The 21659-nt window shown below is 47.9% G+C and overlaps 2 protein-coding genes and 1 long non-coding RNA gene across 7 annotated transcripts in view; 2 read left to right on the forward strand and 1 right to left on the reverse strand.

The window, feature by feature from the left end:
* The window catches only part of LOC144110393 (uncharacterized), a 20496-nt gene extending 14130 nt beyond the window's left edge, over nucleotides 1–6366 (reverse strand). The window contains exons 1-2 of the long non-coding RNA XR_013309826.1: nucleotides 6227–6366; nucleotides 4899–4988 (exon numbers count right to left, since the gene is read on the reverse strand). This is a non-coding gene — a long non-coding RNA (uncharacterized LOC144110393). The remainder of the gene's footprint in view (nucleotides 1–4898; nucleotides 4989–6226) is intronic.
* On the forward strand, nucleotides 6298–14469 carry LOC144110392 (uncharacterized). 5 transcript variants are annotated; one of them, XM_077643248.1, is made up of 4 exons: nucleotides 7080–7111; nucleotides 12013–12174; nucleotides 12511–12842; nucleotides 13750–14469. In XM_077643248.1, exons 3-4 carry the CDS (start codon nucleotides 12539–12541, stop codon nucleotides 14016–14018), a joined length of 573 nt encoding a protein of 190 aa, XP_077499374.1. In that variant the 5' UTR covers nucleotides 7080–7111; nucleotides 12013–12174; nucleotides 12511–12538; the 3' UTR covers nucleotides 14019–14469. The 5 variants fall into 5 exon arrangements, with proteins under 5 accessions (XP_077499370.1, XP_077499373.1, XP_077499371.1 ...); XM_077643244.1 differs by lacking the exons at nucleotides 7080–7111; nucleotides 12013–12174 and adding an exon at nucleotides 6298–6419; XM_077643247.1 differs by lacking the exons at nucleotides 7080–7111; nucleotides 12013–12174 and adding an exon at nucleotides 6444–6580.
* Nucleotides 14470–17879: 3410 nt separating this feature from the next.
* MFS16 (major facilitator superfamily transporter 16) lies at nucleotides 17880–20805 on the forward strand. The gene has a single exon (XM_077644593.1). The coding sequence runs from the start codon at nucleotides 18093–18095 to the stop codon at nucleotides 19641–19643; it is 1551 nt and encodes a 516-aa protein (XP_077500719.1). The 5' UTR covers nucleotides 17880–18092; the 3' UTR covers nucleotides 19644–20805.
* The last annotated feature ends 854 nt before the right edge of the window (nucleotides 20806–21659 follow it).

Genomic DNA, 21659 nt, shown 5'->3' on the forward strand with positions numbered 1-21659 from the left:
CTCTGGCTAGACGAAACCAGCACTGCTCTTCATTACAGCATGTACTCCCCACCCTACCACTGTAAATGAATTTTCGCAGAAAAGATGCGAGGGAGCTTAGGGGACCTAAACCGGAAAACGTAGTTCGCCTGGCGGCAGATAGAATGGTACACTACTGGAAAGCGGTCCATTCTCTGAACCTCCCTTCTTTGCTTAATGGCTTGAGAGGAGTTCTTTTCTGCTTTGGTCCCCCAGCTCTGGACACATATCCACAGAAAGCTCTGTTCTCAACTCTACTGGCTCTACCTTTTGTGCGCAGAAGAACAAACACTTTCATGTCATGGTGGAATTTACGCACCTGGGGGGGAAATAAAGATACCTCCTTTTTGTAGTGGTTAAGTGCTGGCATCTATCAACAGGAAAAGTTCAAATCTGAGTTGCCTTGTAGCTGGTGAGCCCTCTTAACACACACATGTATAACTGGTCCCCACAATGTGCCAACTCTTCTGCAGACCAAACACATGACGACTGCTTCGTCAACAGCAGTGACTAAATCAAAGTTCATGATCCACGGCACCGAAATGAGCGGTGGCTCCAGAGAAAGCAAAAACAGATAGCAGCTGCTGTCGTATCGATGCAGGTCTCGCTGCACTCCTTGCAATTTCGAAGGTCACGAGCAAAAAGCCAAATACCACCATAGCTGTCACAGCACCGACATCACTAATACATGAAGGAACACGACACCAAAGTGTCTGTGACTGACGCCGCAAAGCAGGCTACAGTGCCCAAGATAATGCGACTGACTGAGTTCGCGAAACATGCTAAGGATGCACGGCAGTTGCAACAGCTGCGTGGGTCAAAAATTCAAAAGGGATAGAGAGAGATCATTTCTCCTTTCATAAACTTCTTGCCGTTAGATCTTATTCTTTATTACAGCCGCTAGCGCCAATCCTTTCTTCAGTTATGTTCATCGCGGATTGTGGCACAGTTACGACTTCAGAGGAGGTTTCTCCAATTAGCTGGGACGAAGTTGCTCATGCTTTCCTCCGCCTGATCATAGCATCATGCCTTTGCGGTGAATCTATTGGCTGTAGAGGGTCCTTAGAGAGGCAAAAGCCACTTAGCTCTTGAGTAGTACCTGACTATAGTAGCGCTATTGATTGAGCTACTGTAATGACAGCTTACATGCAGCAAAATTTGGTTTGGTTTGGTTTATGGAGGTTTAACGTCCCAAAGCGACTCAGGCTATGAGGGACGCTGTAGTGAAGGGCTCCGGAAATTTCGACCCCCTGAGGTTCTTTAACGTGCACTGACATCGCACAGTACACGGGCCTCTAGAATTTCGCCTCCATCGAAATTCAACCGCCGCGGCCGGGATCGAACCCGCGTCTTTCGGATCAGCAGCCGAGCACCATAACCACAAAGCCACAGCTGCGGCCCCATGCAGCAAAGTATAAAATTTAAAACTAAGGAATAATACATAGCTAGGTAACAGTAAAAAAAATATCTGCCCTTATTTACTAACACTTAGGGTGGCAAAAAACACTGTGCGGTCCACTTTTCCACTTTAGAACATTCAATAACATTAATACGTACCTGTGCCTCACGGGAACAATCGAATGGCATCAGAGTCGAATTGCATATGAGACTTGGAATGGCATTCGGATTCGACGGACTCCCGAAGTGGTACATGACACTTTCCGAACGCATTCGAAAGACTCAGCTCGTTTTCAGTGTGCAATGACGACGACGGTGGTCACTGCGGTCACATTAGACCGACAACGACACCCATTATGATCAACAGCTGCATGTCAATTTAGCGTGACATGCGTTTTTGGCCAACACCGACGAATCTGGTCGGCGGATGGTCAGCCTTCATGTCCTCGGTCGGTCGGTTGGTGGCTGAGCGATAACTTCACACTGATGAGGAGACGGTCTGAATGTATGTGCGCTTGTCTGTACCTTACTCGTATTGAAAATAAGCAAAACGAGCGGCTACACTTTACATGTGCGCACCTGAACACTCAAGAGCGATAAACGCTTGCCAAATTCTTAAATTTCAATCAATGACAACCCCTTTCGTGACTACTAGGCCTAGCAAGTCAGCAGGGTTCGGTCTGTTATTGCGGTCGTTGTGAGGAGTGAATTCAGAAGTTTTAGCGAATGCCAATAGCCATCAAGCATAGTTTTGAGAACAGTGACCTGAAATAGATTATTGCTTACATCACAAGACGCACATACAATGAATGGGAAGCGCCGTAGTGACCCACACTGCCAAGCAATATGTTAGGCGGCGAGAAGCAGTCGTCGCTGTCGGTTGTGACTAATAAATTAGGCCGATGATCAACGAACATACTTTTGGATGAAGTGATGATCAACTATTGGTCACGTCATAGAAAGCAGGGCCAATTAGCAAGAAGCACCGGTCCTACACAATGTCCACAACCCGGCTATTAAGTTTTTCCCAGGTGGGCGATTGCATCAGCGCTTCAGATTGTCGCACTGCATAAACAAGCACGGGTACAACCAGTACGAAAGAAGGGATTATTTAATAGAATAAAGCGCAGATTGCGTTTTATGTCATGCAAACGAGCACTGCAGTCTGATACAACTCTAGATCGCAATGGCTTCTCACCGCCAAAGGACCCCCTTGCAGCCTAAGGCGTCGGCCGATTCTCAGGACAATGGTTTATGATTTATGTGGTCTAACAGCCAAAAGCGATTCAGGCTAACAGGGACACCACAGTAAAGGGCTCCGGTAATTTCAACTATCTGGGGTTCTTTACCATGCACTGACATCACACAGTACACGGGCCTCCAGCATTTCGCCTTCATCGAATGTGACCGCCACGGCCGGGATCCAACAAGAGTCTTTTGGGTCAGCAGCCGAGCACCATAACGACTGAGCCACCGCGGCAGCGATTCTCATGACCCTCCTAGCGTGAGAATGAAGGGAGCAGCGTCACAATAGAGAGAGGGGTCTATCCCCCGCCATACAAGGAAGGGATTGTCCCCTTTCACCTACCACTTCCTGCTTTGTCACACTAGCAGGGTCATGAGAATCAGCAGGTGCCACTGGATGGAAGGGGGTCCCTTTGATGGGGAAAACCAACTGCGTTCTTAAGTTGAATCTTGACTACAGCAGTTTGTAGGCAGCGATGTCAACAAGAGCATGAGTGCAGTCATATGCATCGGCACATCCTGGGGAAATTTCGCTCTCACATACTAAATGTTCAGTGGTCTGCTCTTATCTTCAAGCACTCACAAAGCGAGTACACGAGCTATATGCTAAACAAACAGCAGAAAAAAACGGCCGTGGCTTAGCTTGGTTAAGCCTGGTGATTGCGAAGCAGGGCCAGCCTTGGTGAGAGATTTCTCCCGTCTTTTCTTCGAACGCTCTTGTCTCTGCTGGGGTGTTTCTTCTGCACGCTGTTTTCTTCGCTTTTCGTTTTCCTTCTCTCGAAACGCACGTTCCTTCTCGAGCCGCTGCTGCCGCTGTTCCGGGGTTTCTTGGACACGCCTCTGCCGTTTAGTCGCGTTCCAGCGTTCTGAACTAGTAGAAGGAGACTCACTGTTGGGCAAACTTGCTTCTGCTGTTTCCACAGAGGAGGTTGCACGTTGTCGCCGAGCTGCATACTGGGCACGCCGCTTAGAAAGTCGTTCTTCTCGTTCTTCTTCCGTCTCCGTAGCTCGCTGATGCTTCCTCTTTGCATTCTGCCGAGCTGCCTTGTTCGTAGGCACCATCGTAACATCTGGCTGTATGACTGCCTTGGCGAGAAGAGCGGAGCTGTTTTATACAGCTGGTGTGACGTCACTCTGACCGTAGCGCCCCTGGTGAGAGGAGCGGGAGTTAGGCCGCCGTTGGTGGCTACCGCCTCGCCTCGCGACGGCGTGAGATGGGGCCCCGTTTTTACATAGCTGGTGTGACGTCACACCGACCGTAGCGCCCCTGGTGAGAGGAGCGGGAGTTAGGCCGCCATTGGTGGCTACCGCCTCGCCTCGCGATGGCGTGAGATGGGACCCCGTTTTTACACAGCTGGTGTGACGTCACACCGACCGTAGCGCCCCTGGTGAGAGGAGCGGGAGTTAGGCCGCCGTTGGTGGCTACAGCCTCGCCTCGTGACGGCGTGAGATGGGGCCCCGCTTTTACACAGCTGGTGTGACGTTACTCTAGGTCACGTGGTGTGACGTCACGCAGCGAGGTCACGCTAAAGGTCAATGGTGCCTACCACCGCCTCGCCACGGAACGGGCTGAAGTGCGACCTAAAGTAGTATTGCTTCGCAATAAAAAGCGAGCAGCGGATACCAAAAACAACAGCCACAGAGCCGAAGCAGTCGCACAGCACGGATGTCGGTGAGGCGAAGTGACGGCGACGTCTATTGTTCAGTGCGGGCTGCGTTAGTGTTTCGAAGGCATTCCAAAATCACGAATGTCCACAGAGCTCTGCTGGCTCGAATGCCATTGAAAACCTTCATGTAGCAGTGTAAGTTCGGCAGTCAAGTCAAATAACATTGAGCTAGAAGGCATTCGAAACGTCCGTGTAACAGGGGTATAGATGCATGGGAGACTTCAAAGCTGACAGTACTTCATTGCACCAGCAAGACTCTCCACTTTCAGAATTCTCTTTTTCTTTTTATCGGGTTTAACGACTTTAGCTATGAGTGAGGGACGACACCTTAAAAATTCTTGCTCACCACAAGCTGGTTCGTCTTCCACCCCAAAAGTTGTGGTTTACTGAGAAAGGAAATTGGCTGTAGGCATGCCCTTACCAGCATAAAATCATCTTTCATTACAGGCATGACAAATTTTCTTCAGCACAGTGCAGTACATACCAGACAATTTTTTTTTGCAGTTTTTGCCAAGTATTAACTACTAAACATAACTGCTCAATTGAAACTGGCAGCAAAAGATCACCAACCTTATTCCATTTCCTTTTTGGTCCAAGGGAGCTTTGGGGTAGGTGCCGTCAGGCAGGAACTTGGGTGTTTACATTTCCAATGATCTGAAACTACGGTGAAAGAGCAAACAATGAAACGGCATGATCAGTACACAATACAACTTCAAGATGAAGAAATGAGAGACTCATATGAAGACAAAACTTTTCGGCAAATGCTTATTCGAATATAACAGAAGGCAAGCGAACCAAGCTTGTATACCACACATGCAGCACATGCAAGAAATACACAGCATGCTGCAGCAGGCCATTCAAGGATGAACACTTCACACTACCCTAGCAAACAAAGGTTCCAACAGCTCAGCTCCAGCAGCAGTTCTGAAGGTTCACGTGGAGCAGTGGCCGATTAGCTAGGTGCATGCACTGCAGGACCCCGGTACAAAGCGGCTGCAATCATCAGTTCCGCAATGCACATTTCGTCAGCCAAAACAATGTTAAGGCCAGCACTCGTCATTTGATTACAGCGATTGTCAAATAATCAGTGGCAGCAAACAAAGTGACCTGCTGGCTGAGTTGGCCGTGCCTAGTGAACTAGAGACGTGCCATTTCGGAATGACTGGTGAGATTCCAATGTTGTTGCTGGCCTCCGCAAAACACCGGTTTTGCGCTTTTCTTTCCTCATGGCAACAAGAATCTCAGACATGGAAGTGCGTTTCCTCTCCACTCAGCTTACCCGAACTCATACTCCGCAAAATTGTCCAAAGGTCTGGACCAAAATAATAACGAACGCCAAAAAACACTCTAATCGGAAGCTGATAAGTGGCAAAGGACCCTCGCTACGTGGAGGCCGCCGCGACCACAAATAACCCATTCGAACAGCTATGTGATAAGGTGGCTGGATATCATTCGGAGTGACAACTCCACGGCATTAATGCATTAAATGTGTGTTGTTTTTTTGCCACAGGTTGCATCACCTCTCAAAAGTACCCTGCCCCTTCCGAGACGGGTCTCTTCAGACGAGGCATAAAATTAATCGCTAGCCGCTGCTTAGCTCGTCTGTGTAGGGTAGTCACCCACGTTTGTCTGCACCATACGCGGGACTGGCGGAAAGCAGGAGACGCACAAAAGATCACAGTCGAGCAGCATAGGCAGAATCTGAAGCTAGACCAATGGTTCAAAACACTAAAAGACGAATTCAAGACAAAACAAAGTATTACTACGATCAATGCAACTCGCAAAATAGAACTGCCAACGCAGTGCCTCCAAGAAAGACAGAAGGTAGCAATCTCAGCCACTTTCGGCCCCGCTGAGCCTGGCACGTGAAGGGTGACTGGACATGCAGTACAACTTACCTAGTCTTTCGTTAGCGAATTCAGCATGGCAGCAACGGCAGCTTGGGGCCCTCGGTGCCCCAGCCCACGACCGGCCGTGCCCCAGCAATCCGCCTTGCCCCAGCCGCATGCCCAAACATGTGCCGGAAGTTTCGCAAGGGCTACTGGGAGTATTTGCAGGCGGAGTGGAGTCGTCTGCTGAGACGGCGGCCAGGTAGGGAGGAGCCGGCTTCGAAACCGCCTCTGTTCCTTTCTTCATGTATGACAGTGACGCGTAAAGTCTATTAGAGCGCCCATGATGGTTCAAGTGATCTCGAGGAAGCACCAGCAAACTCCCATAGGCGGGCGCCAGCTTTCCCTCTAGTTAATATATGGGTGAGCAGCATGTTTTTACGCGGTTGAGAAGCAGAGCTACTTCAGTTTCGCAAAATCGTGTGGCGCTACCTGTGGAAAGCAATACAAAATATGCCCCCAAATAATTAACACTGACAAATTTTCAGGCTTACTTTTTTTTGTGAGGCAAGAAATCAGCGCACCAGAGCTTACAGTTATTAGAGCTTAGAAATCATATTGCACATATACATGATTTGGGCCAGCATGAACTATGGGACACAAACGAAGAGAGACACGTGGAACACGGAACACTCGTGTCTCTTCGTTTGTGTCCCAAAGTTCATGCTGGCCCAAATCATGGATTCATACCAACTGGCCCAGAAAAATGCCATTTTGGTTCTAAATATTACCGTTTTGTGTTGTAAATCATGGGTTACGAAACGGTGGTTGCAGACATGAAAGGCCACCTCTATGGGCCAATCAAAACGAGATGTATGCCAGCGCGGTCTGCGTCTTCGGTTGATAACACCGTGAGTCCGTGGTTCGTTCACGGGGGTACGGTAGCAGGGAAAAGTTAGAAATTTTGATTGATGCCTGCCCTACCGGAAGTCGTTCGAACTGTATTATGTTTCTCAGTTTAGCTGAGTAGTCCAGAAAGCTGTTCTCTATGTGTATAAAGTTTCCTTAATTGCCTTTGGAGCGGCTCTTTCACCTCAGTTACTGTTTAGTTTGCGGCTACAATAGTCAGATTGCGGTTTGGTCGCTGGGGTGAATTTTACGAGTTTTGGATAGGAAAGGGGACAGCAGAATTTTTTCTGAGGGAAAAACTGCCTAGGCGACAATATTTTGTATAAAGTTCAGTTAAGAAATGCGTATAGTATGAATGTGCGAATGGCTGTGATTGCGTGCATAATCGCCCTTTTGAATCCTGGCACATAACTACTCACTTTGTCTTTGAGCATGTATATGCTGAAAATATTTTCTTGTTTTTCATCTGCAGCTGTGTAGTGTTATCAAGGAGTTGTAATTGGGTGTTTTTGGTGGAGCAGTGTATAGCCTCAAGTGACTGTAAGAAGCATAAAATTGTTACCAACTCTGTTAGAGAACACCTAGCGCTCCCGTCCCTGTACCTGTCTTCTCTATCTCAAGACCAGCTTTCTGCCTTGATTGTATTGCATTTGTGGGTTGGGCAGCCTTCATTGTGCAGCTGCTCCAGCAGGTGCCATTTTGTGTTTAAGTAAGCAGAATGTGTGCCTGCACTTGCCTAAGCAAGGCGAACCTGAAAATATTACAGCTGTAAGTTTAGTCTGCTGGCCTAAGTTCATATCTGTGGCAGTGATGTTTCACATGTGACAACAAACAGTCGGGCCTGCATGCACTGATTCACTACTACTAGCTAGCACAACTGGCAATAATGCTCCCTACTAGTGTAAGAAAAAAAAAAGTGAAAGATCAAGCCTCACTGCTGTAGAATGTTCCGACATAGCAAAAGTTACCAAAAAAAATGACGCACACTGTTTTTGCTGCTGGTAGTAAACAGGGAGCTGTAGTTACCCAGAACCAGGAGCACTTGACTGTGATAAGCCTCTATGAAGAGTGAATTAATATAGAATCAGCTGTGCCCAGTTCATGAGCCACATATGATACTTCCACAGACCAAATCGGAGTGAATCCATCTCAGTAGTTCCTTGCAATACTATCAAAGCGAGGCATCAAAGCTGTGATGGGTGCAGAGGCGACGTTCTGATGGTGCGGAATGTAATGAGAGTATAAAAGACGCATATGGGATGACATGCTTTAAAGGGGCTCAGAAGCACCTTACGAGGAGAGCACATCAACTCACTCGGTCACTGCATTGGGTTGTCACGAACACCTGAGCGAAATAGTACACTTCTACATGCAGCAGAGAGCCCACAGTCACACATGAAAGTTGGCGAGCCCTTTCTGGCAGCTTTTTCATGCTTGTACTCTGCTTTGTCGCACACTCCTGCGTGTGCCAATTGGTTAGATTCTTTCAGATGTCATGGGTTACGAAACGGTGGTTGCAGACATGAAAGGCCACCTCTATGGGCCAATCCAAACAAGATGAATGCCAGCGCGGTCTGCGTCTTCGGTTGATAACACCGCGAGTCCGTGGTTCGTTCACGGGGGTACGGGGGTACTTGACTGTGATAAGCCTCTGTGAAGAGTGAATATAGAATCAGCTGTGCCCAGTTCATGAGCCACATATGATACTTCCACAAGCCAAATCGGAATGAATTCTGTGCTCCATCTCACTAGTTCCTTGCAATACTATCGAAGCGAGACACACTGACGCTGATATTAAAATTTTGACTCCAGATAACTCAGCTTCTTCAAAGTGCATTGAAAAAATTCTGTCTGGAGGATATTTGTGAAGCGGCGTCCTTTAACATTCCAGGCATTCGCAACTTTATTAGAGCCCTTTTCAGAGCCCCTTTAAAGTGCGCATGCGCTAAACACTATTTCAAATCAAGCCTCAACATACGCTCATGTTACATATGCTATTCAGTGAGTTCAGCTTGCATATACTAAAGTAGCTTTTCTAACATGGCAGTGCGCTTTTAAGTAGGTCCCCTTACGTTGGAGTGAATGCATCGTTGTTACTAGTTTTTCAATACATTCACTGGTCATAAATGGGGCATTTTGTCTCATCTCACCTACAGTAAAATTCATGAGTAATAAATTTGCTTGATTTTGAGTGCCGATTCTGTCACTCCTAGACCTAAAGAAGGATGTCGGTTTGTTGGCAAAAATGGTTTCCAGCTTAAAAAAAGATCACGCCACTAAGCTGAAGTTATAGTTTTGTCTCCATTTGCAAATGTGACAAATGTAGTGTCTCACAAAATGCTTGCACTCAGTGCATGTAAGCGTGTGTACACTATTCTAAAACTGCCTTGTGTTCATTCAGTGTTCGGTACAACATCATCATCAGCCTGACTAAACCCACTGCAGGACAAAGGCCTCTCCCATATCTCTCCAATTAAATTAACCCTGCCCTGTATCAGCTGCTCACCCTTTCCCTAGAAACTTCTAAATCTCATCTGCCCGCCTATGGCTTTCTGCCACCCCCTGCTACGCTTGCCTTCCCTTGGCATCCACTCCGTTACCCTTAAGGACCAGCGGTTATCTTGCCTTCGCATCACATGCCCTGCCCAAGCCCATTTCTTCCTCTTGATTTCGGCTAGGATGTCGCTAACCCTTGTTTGCTACCTCACCCACTCTGCCCGCTTCTGGTCTCTTATTGTTGCACCTATCATTTTCCATTGCAAAGCACGATGCATTGTCCCGAATTTAAGTTGAACCTTATTCGTTAGCCTCCATGCACGTTTCTGCACCGTAGGTGAGTACCGGTAGGATACAGCTGTTGTACACTTTTCTCTTGAGGCATACTGGCAAACTGCCATTCATGATCTGAGAGAACCTGCCATATGCACTCCACCCCATTCTTATCCTTCTAGTTATTTCCCTCTCATGATCCGGATCGACTGTCACTACCTGCCCTAAGTAGACGTTCTTTACCACTTCCAGCACCTCGTTGCCAGCTGTGAACTGCTGTTCTCTTGCTAGACTGTTGAACATTACTTTCGTTTTCTGCATGTTAATTTTAGACCCACCGTACTGCTTTGTCTGTCTAGCACATTGATCATGCACTGCAGTTCATCTCCTGAGTGACTAAGCAAGGCAATGTCATCAGCGAATCGCAGATTATTTAGGTGTTCTCCATTAACTCTCATCCCCAATCATATCTGCATATGCAGCGACCATACGACAAGGTGCAGAGGAGCACTAACGCACTCTCCTGATTGGCCGAGGGAGGAGGCCTCTAGCCTTGGTAGTGCTGCAAGGAGGGCAGCCAGCAAAGTTGCTGATTATGGAAGTCCAAAGTCCATGGTTATGTTTTCTAACTTGAACAAAAACAGAGCCTATGCTAGGTACACATACTTAAAAGTTAGCAGTTGTATATTGCAGTTAGAGTGGCTATGGACATCAGACGCATATCTCACATGGAAGCTAAACTGCAATGCAGTGTGCACTGAGTTTTGTGTTTGGCTACTAATTGCTTTTGGGCCTGTAAAAGTGACTTGCTACCACGCTTTCTGCTGCCTCAAGCAGAAAGATAGCATCCTTATTATTTGCATCTCCACTGAACACTTGGTCATTTGTTAGACTTGGCTTATACTACAAAAGAATAAGTGGGAAAATGAAAGGTGGGCATAAGTGGATGACTAATGTTGTGTACTGCTGGGACCAATTTACTGCAACTTATTCTTCAATATCTTCATCTTTATGAATTGTGTGGTATGGCTGCTATATATCAGAGCATCATTTAGTGTGCTAAGCTGCAAGAGATGATATTTGTGCTTAATCCAGTGTACACACTCGAGCCCATTTATAATGAACCGTATAGCGAAAAGACTTCCCTCATTCTTGCCAAAAATACACACAAAAGTAGCATATATGTCTTAAAAAACTGTTTTTCATGTCTTCAAATCTACAAAGTAGACCTGCTGCCTTCTAAGCTCTCTACCAGGGTCACATGCTCCTCAAACTTCTCACAGATATGCTGTAGAGGTACGGTATAACCAACCACGGTTAAAGTGTTCGTAGCAACTGTTGTTGGTCAGCTTCCTTGCTAACGTTTTCACCAGATTCCCGGCCATCAAGGAGTGCTCATAACTTTCTTTCAATGGGTCGTCAGTTCGCGGTTGTGTCATCATGTGCACCAACAATCCTACCCCAAGCAATAGCAGGCCCGATCAGCTGTGCATAAACGATGCATTGCTGCAAATGCAGATGTGATCGATCTGGTCATGTGAATTTTTGAGAGCGTCGTCTGTCATTCCTGGACCCATTCAACAAAGAAACTAGTGCTGCACATGTGCGCATTCCGTGTCAAAGCAGCACAGGATGTGAGAAGCTCATTATGCAGGCAATGCATGCCATGTGACCACAATCTGTACGGTATCCAATGATTGCTGCCACTGGTTGATCACCAACCGTGAGCAGCAGCAGCACTCGCGCTGCTTGATCTAGTGGCCATGGCAGTAGTCTCCCTTCCACTTTGGCCACATGGACGCACTTACTGACCACAGCCTGCTTGGCTGGCAGTTTACATTTCCAATGCAGAGTTTTTGATCGCTTTTTTTTTGGTCAGCATGTTCTTTCCGGAGCTATGTTACGGGGGAAAAGAAACTATTTTCAGTCTCTTGCGGGAATCGAGAGTTTTTTTAACTGCAGAGGTGAGTTTATGGCACCCCCTCGTTCAATATATCGAAGAGCCGAAGCCGTAGTTGTTCACTATAGCTGAGACGCAGTGCCGTTGCCCTAATAGATATTTTGATGATAGCACCATCCCTGTTCGTTACAAGTGAGCGTTCATTATAACTGCAGCCATTGTATGTGCGATAAGTCTGATTCACCTCGCCCTACTTTCCACCTTTCTGCATTACAAGTGGAGCAGTGAGAGGCTCTGATGCGCAGCTCTAGCCCTGCCGATCAAGCGCAAGCAGTGGCGACCGGGGCTCAAGGCCTGGCAGCAATCTGATTCACCATCCTCCTCTCTCTCTAAAATCTCAGTCAATCAACAAATTGGGGTCCAATTTGGCAACAGTAATGTTAGTACTGCGAGTTATATCTCAGAATTTCTCTTTTGTTCCAACTCTGTTGTCTTGGCTGTTGGCTGCTTTACTTTTACTGCAGCTGCTGTTATTGCCATGCAAATTGTTACTGTTTCAGGTTTTGCCATTTTAGGTGTGGTAAAAATTTTCATTATCTTGCTTTATTGTGGATAAATGCCTTGGGGATTGTTTGCGACACAGGCTGAGTGAATTTGCATGAGCATGCATTATAACCTTTCTGTTGTAGGTAGCTTTATTCCACTGTTAAGCACGCTCAGAACTGAACTTGTAAGTGTAAGCTGGCTGCTACATGCTGTTAATATTCTTCCACAGACTTTGCAGAAGAGAAGCTTTGGAAACAATGAACGCCTTCGCTTGTACGCCGTGTGGAAAAACGTTCTCCGGGCGAGACCCCTACAGGCAACACTTGGAGTCTGAGAAGCACAAGAAGAAAATCCAAAGTGCTTCCATTTTCCAGGCATGCTTGAAGTGCGAGGCATGTCAGATGACATTCACAGGGCCCATTCCACTGGAAGCCCATCTGGCCAGTGCAGGGCACGCCAAGGCTATGGCAAAGAAGCAGCCATTGTCTGGACTAGAAGCACTGACCTCTGGGATGAAGACAATTGCTCTTGCAACACCTCAGCCAAGTACTGCACAAAGCGGTAAATACAGCTGTCTTGAAACTGCAGTGCATTTTGACACTTGCATTGCATTGGATTCCATTTGTGTAGGAAAAATGTCCTAGGTGAGGTAGGCACTTTGATTATTCACCTTTGCTGTGACTGGTTAGCAACACTTTGCTGAGCAGTGGCCACACCAGGCAGGACGTCAGGAGGATAAAATTTTTAAAACGTAATTTGCTAGAAAGTACTTTTTTTTTTTTCACAAAACTGCAGGCTTTTGCTTAGGTCCAAGCAGGGAGGGCGCAAAGGTATAACATGCAATACAAGAGCATGCAGTCAGGGGTAAAAAACATGCTTTCAAGAGTATTCAACAGGAAAGCACATGCATTGAACTTCTTCACCCTTTCGTTTTCTTGCACCCTAATCATGCAAAAGGTGGCCATTTTCTTGGCAGCTTAAACAGAAAGCAAAGCAAAGGAAGGCTTGGTTAAAAAAAACTTGTCTGAGGGAAAACTTGAAGGACAAGGAAGAAAATATATGATTTTTCTAGGTGAAACTGGGCATTGCAGCTAGCCAGTCATACTGCCTTATATTTCTAAAGATGAACACTGAAAAAAGACAATATTCACTCACTGGCTGATTTTTCTCCAGCGCCAAGAACACATTCAATGGAATCAATGTACTGGGGAAAAACGCATGATTCACAAATATTATTAGCACTTATGGTTCCATTCCGTATAATAGCTTCAACTATAGAAGCATTATTTCAGCATTTCAAGGGCTGCAGTGAAGTCTAAATGCACATTAATCTGTGGTGCGGCCAAGGGATGATTGAAAGGTTATCAATGGTTTGTTGGTGCTCTATATTTACTCTGTGTGTGCGCTTGCTAGTGTTTAGCGGCTTGAAGCTTGACTTGCCACTTGAAACTGCTTGTATTTCTCGCAGGCTTCCTGCAATGCGACATATGCAAAATTCCAAGTTTCCCGTGTTCCAAGGATGCGTTCGATCATTACGAGTCTGCTGAGCACAGGCAGCGCAAGAAGGCCTCGCAGTTGGGCGTGGAACCTTCGATGTACCGACCACTTGGAAATTCCCAACCATCTGCAGTCACCCAAAAACAACTGCCAACACTTCCCTCTTCTCTGCTTCTCTGTAAAGCTGAGGAAAGTTTTGGAGACTTTTGTAAAAAAAATAATATTTTCTTTGCATGTTAATATACAAGTCTAGCAAATTTTTAAGTGAGTTAGCTGCATCCAGAAATAACTAGGGAAAGGATATTCATTGTCTTTTTGAAGGATGGCGGGCCCTCTTGGACTCGGCCATAGAGCTCTGTTATTCGACCATTCTTCAATTCAAGGATGTGGGATCACACTAAACAGTTACTGCATTAATGTTTGTGTGGCAAGGACGTGACACACAAAGTCTAGTTGGGCATTATGGATGTTGAGGTTTTTGATGATGGCATTGTACTGTGCCGATTATGCTAAAAAGAAAAATCGCATTATTTGGTATTTTGTTTGATTATCATGCTGCTGCATCTAACCTGAGGGCATTGAGTAATTGAAGGCTGCACTTTCCGCATACAGTTTCATGATGTTTTTTTTTTTCCTGGAATACCTTGTGCTACGTTCTGTTGTGAGCTTATGAAATAAAATGTAAAAGGTACTCCAGCTGTGAATTTCGTTTTGTAGATGCATGACACATGGGTGGTCGCACCAAGTGCAATACCTGTATTGTTTTTGTAAATATCTGAAGTCTTTCCCAATTAAGGCGAAGACAGATCACGGCCCCCCCCTGCGCCGCTGACGTGCATGATGCATGTGATCTAATCTTGTAGAGTAACCTATTTCGTAGCAAGCCGCTGCGGTGGCTCGGTGCTTACAGTGCTCAGCATGCTGGCTCGAAAGATGAGGGTTTGATCCCGGCTGCGGCGGTTGTATTTCAATGGAGACAAAATGCTTGAGGCCCATGTACTGTGTGAACCCCAGGTGGTCGAAATTTTCCGGAGCCCTCCACTATGGCATCGCTCATAACCCGAGTCGTTTTGGGACGTTATATGAACTCTTTTACCTGTATTTCTTAGCATTCTGGTGCGAAATTTAATTAAATTAATTAGTGCCTTCGGAAGGTATGCTACTGCTTTTGTGATGGTCTAGTGTATCAAGTACTGTTTCGTACTATAGTAAATTATGCCTGAATGGCCTTTTTTTCGTGATGCTTGGTGAAGTTGACTTCTAGCACTGATTATCACGTGCGCTGCAGCATTTGTCCTGCTCATTAGTCGTTTCTCATGCGTTGTGCAACCGAAAGGCGGCTGTGCTATGGAGTTAGGCTAGAAGCACGTCTGGAAAGCGAATGACACCCTAAAGCAACAAACATCACCCGCCATCGACGAGACATTGGCAGCCTGCAACTCGAAACTGAAACTGCAGCAGCTGTATTACTAGCGGCTCTTTGAGTACAGTGTTTTAGAATTTTCCACGCCACCGTTCACCTTCTCTTTGTTACGTGGAAATTCTGTTTTTAGATGACAGATAGCCTCATCGTCATTCCACTAGTGCTCCTTTATGCTCGCAAAACAAGAAACATACAAGAACGTAGTGTTCTATGCACGTAGCCCTTTGCCGCGGCAGGGTGACTCCTGCATGCCTGTTTACCTCGGTTTCTCTGAAATTACAGGGATCTCGAAACAATGCTCATATTTCTTGCGTTCAGCTTGCTTATTCCTTTGATATAAGAGCAGACATTACACGAGAACAATGCAAGGAACTGGCAACGAAAGGGCGAAAGAGGTGACTTTTTGCCATTTTTGCATTGAAACACTCGGCAGACGCCATCTAACATCCAGTGGCATCACTAGCGCCCGCTTCAGAGAGCGGGAATACGGAAAGCTGGCACCTTGTCTATGGGAGGTTGCGTGGACCTATTCTAGCCACCCTAATGCAGCTTCCTCAAGACCACCTCAGCCACTATGGGCGCTCTAAGCATCATGGGACGGAGAGCTACCAACTGTGGAACTGCAACTTTTGGACAAAAATAATGCAAAAATAAACGTTCGATAATCAGAATGCCTTAACATTCAATATCCTGTCTACTAACTGCTGACGCAGGCCTACAGAGCCTCGTGCCAGCTCTACCTCCCAACCTACCCCTCCCTAAAATTCTGGTGCAGACTACAGACACACACTCTCCCCTCACACCTGACCCTAGCCCACTATCTTCCCTCCTTCCCCACTCCTGCCTGCACCCTGTGCCCAGAACCCTTCGCCTCTTCCCTCCACATCCTCTCCCTCTGCCAGGCGGACCCTCCCCCGCGCGGCCTGGAGGACCTCAAGACCTGGGAGGACTGGGAGACCCTGTCGCGCTTGGAGGACACGGCTGTGCAGACCATTGCCACTGGCCGGACTGCCAGTGTTATGGACCTTAGGGACAAACACTTGAGTGAAGTGGGGTTGTGCGGGGACCCAGGGGCGTGCCCCGAAATCCTCTCCAACAATAAAGTTTTTTCTCTCTCTCTCTCTCTCTCTGCAAATTGCAGCAAACAAGCGGAAAAGCATGTGATTGTGAAGTTTGCCCAAAATAAGAGCTGGCTTGTTCTCCTATCGGCCAAGTGTTGCATACCACGAAAACTAGTATTTCGCGGTGCACTTTTGAAAATAAATTTTAAAAAACGTTGTTCCTTAAACACTTTAAGAGGTTTTTTTAATGATATTTCTAAAACAAACTTTTTATTGGCGTCGTGTGCTGTTGCGTTTTCGCTAACATGGGTTTTGCGCGCTACGTTTGCGCCAAAGTCGTCTGCGCGCGGGGCGCGCCGTGGACGGAATAGAACGTTTCAGTAACGCCACTCTGTGTTCCCGCAAAAATCCGACTGTCCCGCACCAAGTAGTTTACTGGCCCATGATGCTTTGAGCACCCATGGTGGCTGAGGTGCAGCGTCGCCAGCTTTCCCTCTAGGTACAGTTAACTAGTACTCTAGGTGATAGTAAAACTATGATGCAACCACCTAGTAGAAATCAGTGACTAAAACCGAAACGAAAACAACGGCAAAAAAATTCAAAGAAGAATACCACATAATAACCTATGTATAACAACAGCTTACGCACCATAACAAAGAAGAAAACGTGCACCTAAAAGTTGGTTGTCAAATCAGATATTTTAAAAGCGAAACAGCGAGGAAAAATTTTAACAAAGAGGAAATCTTAGGCTAGATGGCGCAAGCTGTCGCTTGATACGAAGAGTAAAGCCATTATAATAAACAGTTCGTGTGCGCATGTGTTGGCTCACATTCTAAAGTGACAGCGTACGTATGTGTGATGCACTTTGTGCAGCTGGCAGGCGTGAAGCTGAACTAAACAATTCGCAAAACTTTCTGTTGGGCGTGTTCGTCTTACTGATCTGCCAAGGCACAGACTGGAGCTAGGAAAGTATCGTCGGGTGTGCTCTAAACGCGCATTCAAAATTGGCGCTGCGTGGCGCGGAACTTCCGGGCGTTATGCTGGGAGCGTGAAGTTCGCGGCAGCCGCGAGGCGACGCTGCACAATCTTCGGTTTTCGTTGACTTTTTTTCAGCACGGCTTGTTTGCAATAAGATATAATGTGATTTAGGGTAAAATGAAAAAAGAAACTGTCCGCCTAACGGGGATCGAGCTCTAGTCTTCCGCGTGTGAAGCGAGTTCACTAACCACTACACTACACAGCGCGCTGGTTGCGCCGCCTCCAAGCATAACCGCAGAGCCGGAAGTGAACAAGGTCGATGAGCGAACCCCCCCCCCGCCCCCACCTCCTGACTTTAGCCTTTGCGTGTTTTTTTTCTTCTTTTTTCTTTTCTGTGCGTTTTGTATCTCTTTCTCTCCTTGTGCGCTTCCATCTTCTTGTTTTTTGGTCCGGGTGCCCAATCTAGTGGTGCCCACCCGTTACAAAGGGCAAGGCCTCAAGTATCTATATATCTATATATCTATCTATCTATCTATCCAACGATAACGTTCGCAGCGCTCCAAGCGGAAATGACCGTTTTTTTTTTTGCCTCAATTTCGATACATAGGCAACATAGGCGTTTCACACACTCTCTCTTCTCGTTCCCTCTGGTCACAAGGTTAGTCATCTGGCGAGAGTGCCGTGTGCAGGCGACGGCGTTCGACCGACGGACGGACGGATAGGCTATCAGCCGAGCCCCCGCAGTATTTATCGCCCCCGATCCAATGCCAGTTTTCTCTGTGAGCGTGTCGTAGTCCGTCCGACGAAAGCGGCCCGCAACGGCACGCAGTCTCTCATCACTGCCGCAGCAAAATGACCAGCGAAACGATGGCTCCGCTCGGACTGCGGCTGCTGCAGCTGGCCTTCCGCAAGTGCTGCGCGTCGCTGTCGCCCGAGCGGCGGCTCTCGTGCTACCGCGGCTTCATCCTGCTGTCCACGTTCCTGGCGTACACCTGCTACCACATGACGCGGCGGCCTCTGAGCGTCGTCAAGTCTGTCCTCCACCAGGACTGTCGGTACGCCCCGCCCGACGCGTCGGTCGTCGTCGTGACCAACAACAGCCGTACGTGGTGCAACTGGGCTCCGTTCGGCGGCCACGACGCGCCGCAGCTCTTCTCGTACCTGGACTCCATCTACCTGTTCACCTACGCCGCGTGCATGTACGTGAGCGGGTTCGTGGCGGAGCGTATGCACCTGCGCTACTTCCTCGGGCTCGGCATGCTTCTGAGCGCGCTCAGCACGCACGTTTTCGGCATGGGCTACAGCCTCGGCATCCACAGCTTCGCCTTTTACTTCATCGTGCAGTTGTTCGGCGGCGCGTTCCAGAGCACGGGCTGGCCCAGCGTCGTCACCTGCGTTGGCAACTGGTTCGGCAGAAAGAAGCGCGGCCTCATCTTCGGCGTCTGGAACGCGCACACCTCGGTGGGCAACATACTGGGCGCCTACATTTCCGGAAAGTTCGTCACCTACAACTGGGGCCTGTCCTTCGTCGTCCCCGCCGCCATATGCGGCCTGGTGGGGGTGCTGGTCGTGCTCTTCCTGACGCCCTATCCCGAGGAAGTGGGCTGCGAGTCGCCCAGGCGGAGCTCGGCCTCGCTGCAGACCTCCATGTCCTCGACCGTCGTCCGCCCCGACGACGAGGAGGACTCGACGTTCAACGAGGAGGAGGAGCGCTGCCTCCTGGAGAACAGGCTCAAGAGGGAGAGCGAGAAGCAGGCTGTCACCTTCTGCCAGGCGCTGTGCATCCCCGGCGTGCTGGAGTTCTCGATGGCGCTCTTCTTCGCCAAGCTGGTCAGCTACACGTTCCTCTTCTGGCTTCCCTTCTACATCCACGCGTCCACCACGTTCGACTCCGCCGACTCCGCCTTCATCTCGACGGTGTTCGACTTCGGCGGCATTGTTGGCGGCGTCCTCGCCGGATACCTCTCGGATCGGACCGGAGCCAGCGCCATCACCTGCATAGCCTTCCTCGTGGCCGCGGTGCCCATGATGTTCGTCTACGAACACTTCGGCACCATCAGCCTCATCATGAACCTCGCCCTGCAGGGCATCGCTGGCCTGCTCATCAACGGCCCTTACGCTCTGATCACAACTGCCGTCTCCGCAGAGCTCGGCACACACCCGACCGTGTCCGGCAGCTCGAAGGCGCTGGCGACGGTGACGGCCATTATCGACGGCACAGGTTCCGTAGGTGCTGCCGTAGGTCCCCTCCTAGCGGGGATTATATTGCAGTTCGGTTGGAACACTGTCTTTTATATGGTCATGGCGTCGGATTTGCTAGCCGTGCTGTGCCTTCTTAGAGTTGCCAAGCACGAGTGGCTGAGGCTCCGGTCTCGGAAAACTTCGCAGGTGACCGTTAACTAGCTCAGAATGACTGACTGAGCAGGGTCGGCAGTTTCCTCCCTGCTCAATATGTTTTTAATTTTTTGACGTGACCCATCATCATACAGCTTCCATTTTTTTTTCATGCAGAGGCCTTAAGGTAGCATTCCAGGACATGTGACACACTGCCTGGAAGCTGTACATATTTAATATATATGTGTGTAAATATTCATGTTCACCACTCTTACATCTTATACCACATTCCAGACAACAAGGTTGTGCTTTTGTGTGGCCCATCTCATTTCTGAATTAGGCTTTCATACCAACTATGCCATGCTTTCACACTGTATGCTACTTTTATTTTTTTGCATATGCTTGTGGGTGTGGCAGCAGAGTAGCAGAAATTCAGCATGCAGGGGTGCATGTGTAGCATGATGTTGCCCCACAATCAGTCATTTCAATCTTCTAATTGTTTTCTATGGTTAAGGGCGAAAATTTTGACTCTGTTGCAGCCTGGCGAAAAATCAAACTTGTAGGTGCCAAGAAGATGTCTGCACACTCTGGCTTGTAAAGAGCTTCAGCACTTCCACCTGTGGTTTCAAACGTGGGTGGTTAGAAAAGTTTATGCTTACTAAGCAAGGAAGATGCAGATTTAAAAAAAAAAACCAAAGAGGTAGCTTGCCAATTTATTTTTGCGTATAAGCGTTACAGTATTTCATCTAAACCCATGACACCACCGTCCAATATGCTCCTGCAGGTCAACGCTGCAGGTAACGCTTTTCTGCCTTTGTACATAGGAGCTTGGTGTAAATAACACTAGTGCAGATGTTGCAGCTGCTATGACCTGCCCGAATAAGAAAAATGTGTAGTTTTGGTGAATTTCCTGGAGGTTGCAAGTTGGGTGCATTCTGCTGGGGTGAAACCATTCTTATCCGCTCACAGTAGTGAAGAGCAACATTCCGCAAGATTGCGGTACATACATTTCCAATGGTATTGCTGCAAATGGATGTTTCTTGTAATATAATGTGGGTCTGCCTTCTGGCAACTGCCACAAATGCATTCATTGACACTGAGTGGAACTGTGGGTTTGAGTCTTGTGACTACAAAACAAAGATCTGAAAGCCATTGTGCTACTATTCAACAATGTTCTCAGTCCTGTACGATGCAAGGCTACAACTGCAGAGATTAAAATGTTTTGAGTTCAGATGTGTTGCCTTCGAGTCCTTTGGCAGTCAGGTCTCTACAGGTGTGCAGAGCTTTGTTAAAAATGACCTTCGTGCACACACAGAGAAAATAATGATCATAGTTTCTGCTAAGCGAGCCAAAAAATAAATACCAGCTCACTGCCCTCAACGCAAGCTAAATGTTTGCCGTGGTCATCCCCTGTGTCAGATCATCTGATGAATTGTTCTTGCCAATTTGTGCGCCTCTATGCAACTTCAGAGCAGAGCTGTATGCCCTGAATTTTGTACATTTTTAACAGCGTTTGAGCCAAAGCTGGTTACTGCGCTCTGTCACCCCTTCAACCTTTCGCTCCTATACACCTGCTGCTATTCTATGAAGGCCGCATCCTGTGCACACAGCGCCGCAATTTCATGCAATTGCTTTCAGGGCTTACATGCAGCGAAAGGCGTCCTGTGACACCCTTGAGCAGTCGACCTTCCTGCTCGGGGACGAGATAAGCGTGCTTATCTTGATCAAGGCACGACGCGTGCATGGGTAACTGATGGCGGACGATGCTATCCGCTTTCGGTGTACGCCCGCCGACATCTGAGACGTATTAGGCACCATCAAGCAAATCGACACACGCAGAAACCAGACCGTCGCATCCTGTATCCCACTCGTGGGATGCCCTGCTCTGAGCTGTCTCCACTGACGTCATCTTCCGAAGACCTATCCCCAACCGACGTCGGTACCAAATAACGGTTCTGCCACTGCCACCCACTCCATGCCATTTTTAAATTTCCCGCCCTTCACCGTTGGCGCGAGTGACGCCATGCCCTAAACGAAGAGCGAACGCGGGGCACTTCAGCCACGATGAAGGGCGGGAAATTCAAA

This window comes from Amblyomma americanum, chromosome 11 (assembly GCF_052857255.1).
Source record: "Amblyomma americanum isolate KBUSLIRL-KWMA chromosome 11, ASM5285725v1, whole genome shotgun sequence".
Taxonomy (NCBI): Eukaryota; Metazoa; Arthropoda; class Arachnida; order Ixodida; family Ixodidae; genus Amblyomma; species Amblyomma americanum.